Source organism: Lepidochelys kempii, chromosome 22, assembly GCF_965140285.1.
Source record: "Lepidochelys kempii isolate rLepKem1 chromosome 22, rLepKem1.hap1, whole genome shotgun sequence".
Lineage (NCBI taxonomy): Eukaryota > Metazoa > Chordata > Testudines > Cheloniidae > Lepidochelys > Lepidochelys kempii.
In genome coordinates, this window is record NC_136401.1 from 13,288,766 (window position 1) to 13,299,925 (window position 11,160).

The 11,160-nt window shown below is 45.3% G+C and overlaps 1 protein-coding gene across 1 annotated transcript in view; it reads left to right on the forward strand.

Moving 5' to 3' along the window:
• Nucleotides 1–9,578, forward strand: part of JAM3 (junctional adhesion molecule 3) — a 41,820-nt gene extending 32,242 nt beyond the window's left edge. The window contains exons 3-9 of the mRNA XM_073320833.2: nt 1,240–1,353; nt 2,027–2,179; nt 2,405–2,607; nt 3,357–3,456; nt 4,381–4,510; nt 5,923–5,977; nt 6,802–9,578. Coding sequence (XP_073176934.2) covers nt 1,240–1,353; nt 2,027–2,179; nt 2,405–2,607; nt 3,357–3,456; nt 4,381–4,510; nt 5,923–5,977; nt 6,802–6,837 — 791 coding nt within the window. The 3' untranslated portion in view covers nt 6,838–9,578. The remainder of the gene's footprint in view (nt 1–1,239; nt 1,354–2,026; nt 2,180–2,404; nt 2,608–3,356; nt 3,457–4,380; nt 4,511–5,922; nt 5,978–6,801) is intronic.
• The last annotated feature ends 1,582 nt before the right edge of the window (nt 9,579–11,160 follow it).

Genomic DNA, 11,160 nt, shown 5'->3' on the forward strand with positions numbered 1-11,160 from the left:
GCTGTGTAGGGCAAGGCAGAACTAAGGCCCTGAGTTTCAGCAAAGTGCTTACGCGTGTTCTTATATCTCTCCCTGTTTAGCAAAGTAGTTAAACTGAAGGGCTCTGCTGAAGTGCCATTGGCACTTAAGCACGTGCTTAAAATGTTTTACTGAAGTCTCGCTAAGTGAACTCATTGGCGCTTAAGCGTGTGCCCAAGGATAAGTTTACCCTACAAGCGCTACAGTGACAGTGCTGACACTTGCTACGGCCGCAGAAGGGGATTTTCCATCCCTGTAGTAAATCCACCCCCTGGCCAGGCAGCAGCTAGGTCGTTGGAAGAATTCTTCTGGCAATCTAGCGGTGTCTGTATTGGGGCTTAGATGGGCTTAATTAAGTCTCTCAGGGGTGTGAATTTTTCGCACTCCTGAGCACCATAACTAGATGGACCTAAGTTTTAGGTGTGGATCAGACCTAAGTTATTAACTGAAGTGGGGCCTAACCAGCAGGTGAGTGCTGCATTTGAGATGTGCCGGAACACAAGTACCGATAATGCTGTAAGAGGTTGTTCTGGTTACCTAAAGAGTGCTGGGACAGTGTCTAGGAGCACACCGGCAGGACCGAAGCACTGGACTTAAGCATGCAGGAGAGAGTTGTGTTGTGAGTAAGGCAGAGGACTGGGATTTGGGAGATGTAAATCTTCTTTCTGGCCCTGGTGCAGACGCCCAGGGTAACACTGCGGAGTTGCCCCCTCTCTGAGCGTCAGGTTGCTCTTCTATAAGATGGAGATGAAAATGCCTCCTGCAGAGGGGACTGGGCTACTGAATTCACTGAGGTGGGAGATGGTGGATGAGATTGAAGCATTCTCTCGTAAATGCCAGAGTGACAGCTATAATTCAGTCATTGCTCTGGGAGACAATAATGACTCTTGCTCCATCTTGCATGCTTGTTAGCAACGAAGCCGATGTCGGCTGCCTGCACCGTGAGGGATTGTTTGCTATAAATCAGACACCGTCATGCCGACTGTATTCCTTTCTCTCAGAGGTCACTATCTGCATTGCTATTATTTTCGCTGGCCAAGGTCCATCTTCCCCAAAGGTTCCTGGAACCCAGCGGCATTCATGTTTGTGAGGCAGATGAAAGACGGGGCCTTTGCTTTATGGGCGACATCTCCCAGGATAACAGTGTGCGAGGCAGCTCGGAGCAGAGCGAAAACACGGCTGCTCCCTGTTAATCTGTATTTGTTTTATTTCTGCTGTTAGGTGTGGAGCTGTCCTGCATCATTAAGTCCACCACAACATCCAATCCCAGGATTGAGTGGAAGAAAATCAGAAACGGTGACACCTCCTATGTGTTTTTTGACAATAAAATGCAAGGTATGAAGATCTGTTGCCCTTTTGCCCCTCTCCTCTTTATAACCACAGAAACAATAAAGGCAGGGAACAAATGTGTCTGTGAAATTCAGGAATTTTGGTTCTCCTACTAATTACTTTCGAAACCTATGTTGGTCAGCCAAGGTTCAGAACTGAGTGAGGCCTGGATCCTCTTTCCCTGCTGTCAGACCTCAACTGAATGGTCAGCAATGAGGTGTCACAAAGAGCTGTAGTGAGAACAGAAGGGGAACTTTGCATCCTTTATGTGGGACCATTTATTGGGTGAAGCAGAGATGCAATTGGTGCAGGCCCCGTAAGCCTGGACCCATGGTCCTTGCATGCAGTCTCTGACGGTTCCATAGGAAACTTTGAAGATCTACCATCTTTCTAGATAAGAGCTGCTCTCCGGGGTAGTCACTGCTGTGCCACTTCCCACTTATTTGGAGGGGGTTAAGGTGGAGCAGGCTGCCCACTCCAGCACTGCCAGCTCTGGGATTTTGGAAATTCATTTTCGGGCTTTATGATTTGCAGCAGGTGTTACACTTTCCAAGTCAGATTCTTCCCCTCCCTCAGAACTACAGAGCTGTAGCCTTCAACATGCATTGGTGGAGGACACAGCTGGAAATATGGTCTCGCCTGTTCTTCATGAGTTCCTTCTCTCTCCTCCCTTCTCCAGGAGACTTCGTAACTCGTGCAGAGATTCTTAGCCGGACATCGCTGGTGATCAAAAACACCACCCGCATGGATACTGCCACCTACCGCTGTGAAGTGGCAGCACCCGACGATGCGAACATAGTAGATGAGATAAACATCCGGCTTACAGTGCAAGGTATTGCTTCAGCTCGGGGCCCCACAGCGTGCCTTGTTGGTTTCCCAAGACAATCTGATTTTGGTGGTGGCCATCACCTCTGGAGGGGGAAGCAGCCCTGGTTATGCTGGGCTAGGGTCCAGCTGAATCGCTGTTCTGTGCTCCAAGGGGAATAGCACTGGAATAGCTGGGGTGCAGCAGGGTGCTGGGCCAGGCGATTCACATGTTTTGTGTCTCTTCTCCCAGTGAAGCCAGTCACTCCCAAGTGCAGAGTCCCTAAAGCTGTTCCGGTGGGCAAAACAGCGACCCTTCACTGCCACGAGAACGAAGGCTACCCAGAGTCCACCTACAGCTGGTACCACAACAGTGAACCCTTACCGACCGACTCCAAATCTAACCCCAAATTCCGTAATTCCTCCTTCGTCTTGAACCCTGGAACGGGCACTTTGGTAATGCTTTTATGGAAATGACTGAGAATGCTGTTGCTGGGCTCTGTTAGGGTTGCTTTTTGCCTGCACCCAGATTATGAGTGGACTGAAGAGGAGGGAACAATTGGAACAGGTTGGGGTTCTAGCCCCCTGAGGGCCTGCAGAGTCCAACAGGAGGATGTGGGGGAAGAAGAACTCCATGGGACCAGAAGAGATGACCCCCATGTTGCAGTCTTTGCCTTTGGAAGAGAGTGGGCAGAGCAAGCTGTTGTGAGGGGGGAGGAATGGCATAGCTCCCCCGCACACTTCTCTCTCTCTGTTTCTAATCAACGTATCACCATAAAAACTCAGTGCTGTAGAAAAGGAAGAGAAGCAACCTTTCTGGCCCTGAAAGGTCTCTCTCTTGATTGCTGTATTTCCCTGGGGGAAATGTCATGGGTCCAGTTTGCAGCCTGTGTTACTGAGGGAAGTCTTTTGTAGTGAGCTCCTGCGCTATGATCTAAAAGCAGTGAACCTCTAGTTAATTTCTGGGCCTCTCTGGAGTCTGTGCAATGAGAATATCTCCAGGCTGCAGGTGTGGGGACTCCCTGCAGGTCTTTGGTGTGATCAAAAGGCAAACAAAGAAATGCCTGTGTATATTTATTTCATCCTCCTGCAGGTCCATAAGGCCTAGATCTCTGGATGTAGCGTCTAACTTGTTTGTTTGCTGTTTGTGGAAAGGTTGTGATTCCGACTCCTGTGTCTGACACGTTATGCTTCCTCCGAAACAGGTCTTCGCTGCCGTGCACAAGGGTGACACTGGCCGTTACTACTGCATAGCAACAAACGACGCTGGCTCCGCCAAGTGTGAGGAGCAGGAGATGGAAATCTGTGAGTGGCTCTGCCTACCTCTTGAAAGTGGTGGTTTATATATCAGAAGGTCTGCAGTGTTGGGGGCTGTTTTTTCTTGGTGTCTCATACAGCGTCAAGTATGTTCTTGGCTCTTCCAAAATCCCTGATAATTTCTGGAGATGTAGCACGGTGCTGTACAGGCGGATGAGTCAGAGCCTTGGCTCCTGGCATGTGAAAGTCTAAATTACAACATAGAAAAACACAATAACAAAATGTGGGCAAGGAAAAAAGAATAGCTAAATGAAAACAGGGTAGAACTGTTTGGGTCAATTAGCTTCATGATTCCTGAGGTTACTTAGCTGATTTATATATTTGATTATATTAATTATAATTAATTTTCCTACAGTAGTGCCTAAGGGCCACCTGGTGCTAGGCACTGCCCAGACCCAGAATGGCAGGCAGTCCCTGCTCTGAAGAGCATGCTGTGTAAATAGACACATCAGACACGGTGCTGGGGGAAGAGAGATAACAAGTAGAGTGATGGCAGCAAAAGGCATGTTAGTGCCATGGTTTTATTGAGGGGGGTGGGTTTAGTTAGGACAGGACAAGCTAAATGGAAAGAAGAGGGAAGAGAACAGTGATGAGATGGACAGGGCAGGGCAGAAGAGGGGCCAAGGTGGTGTGAAGCTGAGATGAAGAGTCTTTGGATATGTTGATGTGGGAGCTGGAAGGTGTCATTTCCAGCTTGAGGAGACATACCCATATTAGCTCTGGCTGAGCTAGCGTGCTAAAAATAGAAGTGCAGCTGCAGGGTGAGTTGCTCGAGTAGGTACATACCTAGGGATCATGCTACTGGGTGGGTGGAATCTCAGGAGTGAAGGTTTCATGCCAGCTAGTCTGTGTGTAGGTGGAAGGCTGGGATATCTGTGGGGATCAGTGACTGATGCCTGCTCTCCTCTCCAGATGATCTTAATATTGGTGGGATTGTTGGTGGAGTCCTAGTGGTCGTGGTGGTTCTGGTGCTGATAACGCTTGGTATCTGTTGTGCCTACAGAAGGGGTTACTTTGTGAACACCAAACAGACTGGGAAAAGGTAAGGCTAGGTTTGCAACCTTCTTTCCCACAGTCCTCTGCCTTTCCTGGCATGCAGCTCTCATAACAGGGCTTGGCACCTGCTGGCTAGAGCGTGGGTCACTTGCCTGACTTTTAAATACTACTTCCTATTTCCCCAATTAACTCTCTAGACCTGCCCAATTCCATCCAGCTCCACAGGGGCATTTTGAACGCCAATTGGCACAAAGAAGTTGGTGTGCTCACGGGCTAACCGTGGCAAGTCTCCACTCATATTTGCAACACAGGGGTCTCCTGTGACAAGAACGGCTAGAGGAAGAAGCCTTGCTCTAACATTCTGGTGCTTTGCACAGAGACAGGGGCTTAGCCCTGCTAATTCCCAACCATCCCACAGTTGTATTTATGTAGTAGCTTAGCAGATGCTTCCTGTGGTCATATGCTGCTGGCATTTAGAAGTCAGGGATTTACTGAGCACAGCTCATTGTGTAATCAGTACAAGCATCAGGACATATTCAGAAAATGTGTGAGGGAGAACAGTCCCAGGCTGGAAAGCACGTCTTAATGGGTACATCCCAGCACTTACACTTTGGATTAAAACTGCCATTTCTGAATTGATCCCATCAATGAGGGCTTGTGTTCCTGAATAGTGCGGCACATTTAAGACTGCAGCATTATGGGAGCCAAAGGGTCAAACTATAAATAGCTTCCATGATCAGAAACAGAATGACATTTTAGTTAAATATTGAGCTTCTTTTGGGGATTGTGTAACCTCGGATGGAAGCTGGATTGGCCTAGTTCAGTGCCACATTTCAGCAAGACTCTCCTCCCCGTCTGCTGGAGGCCCCAATCCCTTCATTTAAATATGATTCTAAGTGGATGCATGCTGGGGAAGCAGGACTTTAAATATGAATGTTTAGATTCCTCTGCTGGACAAAACAAGTGGAGCTTTCTTATAACCCTGTGCAATCATAAAGGATTATCAGTAAACCTGCCAGCAGGCAATGAAGGGTTTAAAATTAACTGCATAATAATTATAAAAGGAAATGATGTTACAGTGACCAGAAGGAGGGAGGGAGGCTGGAAAACTATTTAACTCTTTTCACAGTTACTGTGGTCAGAAGCGTAGCGTGGGTGGATACATTTGGGACCTTCCCCTCCCGGAAGAAGGGCTCCTGTACGGGTTAGTAGTTGATGGGGAAAGCCCAGCTGCTTTGAGTGGGGGAAAGGTCCAGGCCTGGCTTTAAGCAGAGCTAGCTGCTCCCAGTTCAGCTCTCATTTTGACAAAAAATACCTTTAGTTGTCCTCCTCCCCAAATATTAATACATAATTAATATAATAAAATAAAATAAACATAAAATAATAATGAACAGTTCTGCTTTGCCACCTGAAGTCCCATTATCACAGGAATCCGATGTGTTTCCCCTTATTTCGTAGCTACAAGACTCCAGCAAAACCAGATGGTGTTAACTATATCCAGACAGAGGACGAGGTAAGCTAAGGGAAGGGAAACAATTAGCACATTACATCTTTCCTTTTAGGTCTCTAAAGGGGCTGGTGCAGGGCCGCCAAGCTCAGGAATCACACACTACCTAGGGCCCATAATGACTCTCCAGAGCAGAATTTCTTCAAGCATGGGTTGGACACAACTCACGAAGTGAGGACCTAGGACTAAGAGGAAGGACAACAGCTGAGTCAGGTCCTTGAGAAAGGCTTTGTTCTTTTACACTCTCTAGAGAGTTAGGCCCCCTCCTGAGAATGGGTTATGGCTTTATTAATCACTTATATTCTATTAGTCAAGTCTGTCCAAGAGGACACCCTTACTAGGCAACTGCCTGTCTTTGGGCACTGACCCCCAGTGTATCAAATAAAGCTCTGCTCTACCTTAAGCAGCTGATTGGCTGCTCCTTTGGGATTGGCTTTCCTGGATTAAGTAGACAGTCTATACTGATGATGTACAAGACTAGCGTATTTACATCTCAGGATTTGAACTGCTCACCCATCAGGGAGAGGCGTCTCCTAAACTTATCCGCAGAGAGACTGTGAAGAAGCAGTGGGGGAAATCTTCTTCATTCCGTTGTATGGGGATCATCTATGAGATGTTAAGAGCTAGGTATTACTGGTGGACGCTTGTCCTTACCAGCTTCTAGGGGATGGAATGAGATAGTGGGGCCCAGGCAGGACTGTGGGGAAAAAAGAGATTACACAAATAGCACCTGTTTTGCAAGGGTATATTTGGGTTGGGGAGAGTGGGCAGGACGACGTGCCTGGACACCATCGGGGAACGTGGCGACACACATCACTCTTTCATTGCAGGGTGACTTCAGACACAAATCGTCATTTGTTATCTGAAATGCCAAAAGGATATTGCAAAGCAGCCAGACCAAGTATGGAAATACCTCCTCCAGGAACTCAAAGCAAGAGCAAAAAGATGAACAAAGTGCACTCGGAAGAGTTTAGAAACACACAAACTTGACTTTCTTTTGCCAAAGTTAACAACGCTCACTCCAAACCAGTGTTTTTCCTCCCCCAGAGATATCACCTGGACCACTTACATCTCTCCTCATACTAAGGAAGAGCTGTTACCCTTTCCAAGACTGAGCATTCCCCTCCACAGCCATAGCCTTCTGAGCTGCAGATGCTCATGGAACTGCCTTCTCCCTGTGGTGCAGATACACAGCCAGAATGTCCAAGCCAAACAGGGGAGAAGCTTTAGGTAAATGGGCATCTTGACCTGATAGAGAAATGGTGCTGATGTGGCAATAGATTCTAAATAAGATATATCCACAAAAGGGGAGAACCTTCTGCTTAGCTTCACAATGCCTGAGCCTGGCTAGCAACCTTTATAGTTGTAACTGTACTGGGCTCTTGCCAACTTTGCAAGTGAGGGTTTCGTGCCCTTCTTTGTATCATTTTATTTTTAATGGCCTGCTAGGCTGAGCTGCCAGAACTGCTATCATGTCAATCCTGCAGAGCCCCACCTGAGCATGAGCCATGCAGGCTACTGATCTCACTAGCTGGCCCCTGTTGAGCATGTCGCATTGGCCTCAAATGTTTCATTTCTGTGGACTTTAGGAACCCCCATCAGGATTTGGTTCTGCAGGTGCAGAGCCAAAATCTGAGTCAAACCCACAGTGGTGGGTGGAGATATAGTACAAGCAACTAAGTGGTTTAAATGTCGCAGCCCTTCTGCCAGCAGTGGTGAATTTTCTTTTCTCCACATGTACAGCTTCACTCCAAAAGGATTGCTTTTGTTCAGTTTTACATAAAATACTCACTGTATGCAGGCAGCTTTCAACTCTAATTTGCACAAAGCAGGCTTACCTGTTCTGGAGTTATTTTTAAGATTCTAAAACCGGAGGCCGAGACCCTTAGCATTAAGATATCCCTTTTATGAAATTTAAAGCCAAAACCACTCTCGGGGGCTGATTGCCACAATGGTACTGAGATGAATTCAAGCTTTTCTACAGACCCCATTGATTTTGTAGAATTCTGCATTCTAAATTTTTGCAAAGATGTATTTTGATTACTTCAGCGAAGGTAACATTTCTATTTAAAGTGTAAATATGTTATGCCAACAGTGTTATTTTAACGTAGCTATTTTTTTAAAAAACAAGTCCTTTTTAAACTGCAGCCAGGAGCTCAAATGCTGCTACAGCATAGCACTGTCAGAGCATATCAGTATTATTGCAGAGTGCAGCACAAACAACTTTATGAACTGCGGACAGAGAAGCAGCCTCTTTCTCCCAAGCTAGCTTCAACATTTTCCTTCCCAAGAGAGGTCTAATAGGACATGGAACATAGTCACTCAGGGATCCTTTTTGTAAGTTCAAGACAGGAGCTATTCAATTTTATATTTCAAACGACTATTTTCTTGCAAAAGACCAATGCTTATTTGCAAGAAATATCCTGTGACGGTTTTTGAACTAAGTTCTGACCAGGTGACAGAGTGACTAATGGTTGCTGAAGATGATAAATCTCTCTGCTAGTTCTCTAAATTCATTCTAACTCTGTGGCAGCTACACCGTCTCTTCAGAATTTTGAGATTGCATCGGAAGCGGGGAAACCAGCTCTGTGAAAGCAACGAGCTGGACACAAAAGTGCTTTCAAGCTGCTACCTTTCTTCAGCTGGTAGATGCTACCACTTTCTTGGCTTTAAGGGATCATTTAGGGTTCCCTGTTCTTCAGAAATGTACACTTGCGGCATTGGGCAAATGTTAAATATGAAATACTTAAATGCAACAGTAGAGCAGTTCTGTGCTGTGGTTGAAGAATGGTTTTTAATGTAGCATAATTTAGTGTTCTTGTATTTCAAACAAATTGAGTTGTCTTAACTTTTGATGCATACAGTATTTTGAATACTTGACAATTTGGACTGTCAGTGTTATTTTTTCCCATGTTCTGTATTAATCTGCCTTGGACTTTTCACCACCTATTAAGTGATTTTGGGGCCTTGTTGGACATGCCATTGCTTCCTTTATTTAAACATAGTCCACTTTCTCCTTTTGCTATCATAGATGGAGGTAAAGATGGGGTGTGCTATCCAGAGGGTACTGACACCTTGCAATTGACTTATGGTTACCTTTAAGATGTGCTCTTCACCCACAACTAGGTATTCCTGTACACTGGTTGCATGTTGTCCTGTAGTCAGCATGACAATAGCATACTTTAAGACGCTCCTTTACCCTCCAGTTTTATCCACTACTCCTTTTCTATGCTGCTTATAGAACATTAAGATGGGGAGAAAGGAAAAAGCTTACAGAGTCAAGCTAGCTTCTGGCACTGTGGGGAGCACTGTCTGACACTTGACCTTCTGCTGAAGTCAGGATTTCTCAGCTTGCATATTTTTGCATGGTGAAGAATAGAGATTTATTTTTCAGATCTAAAAATGTGACAGTGGCATCTCTACCGGGATGAAGGGCCCCCTTTCCCCCACCCCCAAGACTTAACTCGTCAGATTTGATTTACAGAACTTGCTGTAAATAGTTTAATCTATAGGTTTGTACTAATGTATTACATTTAACTTTGCCAAGAATGTTTTACATACATATCAAGGTATTAAAGCATCCTTGTGTTGTTTTTTTTTAAATTCATATTTATTCCTAATCTGTGTTTGCTTTGAATTCAATGTAATGGGTGAAAGATTTCTTCAGTTTTCTGACAGATTGTTTGTTTACTTCAGTTGGTGACTTACAAAGAACTAAACTGGTGTTACAAAACACATGTAAATACTTACATCAAATTGGTTTATTGTGGGCAGTTCTTCAACCCCCATTTCTTCTCGAGAAGAGATGGATCCTTGCCTGATGGGCTATACCTGTTTCTGTTCATGGACAAGACAATTCAAGAAAACCTCTCAATAGCTTTATATTTGAACTAGACTTAGTATAATGACCAATTCACTGATGTCTTTCTGTTTAATATGCCTAGTTAATTGGGGTGGAGGGATGTAAGTAAGATGGAATGAAAAAGGAGGTGGTCATAGTTAGCCATTCCTCCATTCAAAACCACTTGAACTAACCCTGTACATCTTGCTACATTAATTCTGAGATTAAGATTTGACCCCACTTGAAGTTCTTTAAGAAGAATCCTAGGAGTGACTACGGTATTAGTAAAAAGAAAAGGAGGACTTGTGGCACCTTAGAGACTAACCAATTTATTTGAGCATAAGCTTTTATGAGCTACAGCTTACTTCATCGGATGCATACTGTGGAAACTGCAGAAGACATTATATACACAGAGACCATGAAACAATACCTCCTCCCACCCCACTCTCCTGCTGGTAATAGCTTATCTATAGTGATCACTCTCCTTACAATGTGTATGATAATCAAGTTGGGCCCATTTCCAGCACAAATCCAGGTTTTCTCACCCCCCCCCCCTTTTTTTCCAAAAACCACACACACAAACTCACTCTCCTGCTGGTAATAGCTTATCCAAAGTGACCATTATCCTTACAATGTGTATGAAAATCAAGGTGGACCATTTCCAACACAAATCCAGGTTTTCTCACACCCCCCCCCAAAACACACACACACAAACTCACTCTCCTGCTGGTAATAGCTTATCTAAAGTGATCACTCTCCTTACAATGTGTATGATAATCAAGTTGGGCCATTTCCAGCACAAATCCAGGTTTTCTCACCCTCCGCCCCCCCCCCCCCCAAACTCACTCTCCTGCTGGTAACAGCCCATCCAAAGCGACCACTCTCCCCACAATGTGCACGATAATCAAGGTGGGCCATTTGTGCTGGAAATGGCCCACCTTGATTATCCTGCACATTGTGGGGAGAAAAGAAAAGGAGGACTTGTGGCACCTTAGAGACTAACCAATTTATTAGAGCATAAGCTTTCGTGAGCTACAGCTCACTTCTTCAGATGCATATCGTGCTTCCACGATATGCATCTGAAGAAGTGAGCTGTAGCTCACGAAAGCTTATGCTCTAATAAATTGGTTAGTCTCTAAGGTGCCACAAGTCCTCCTTTTCTTTTTGCGAATACAGACTAACATGGCTGTTACTCTGAAACCTGTCATTGTGGGGAGAGTGGTCGCTTTGGATGGGCTGTTACCAGCAGGAGAGTGAGTTTGTGTGTGTATGGGGGTGGGGTGAGAAAACCTGGATTTGTGCTGGAAATGGCCCACCTTGATTATCATGCACATTGTAAGGAGAGTGA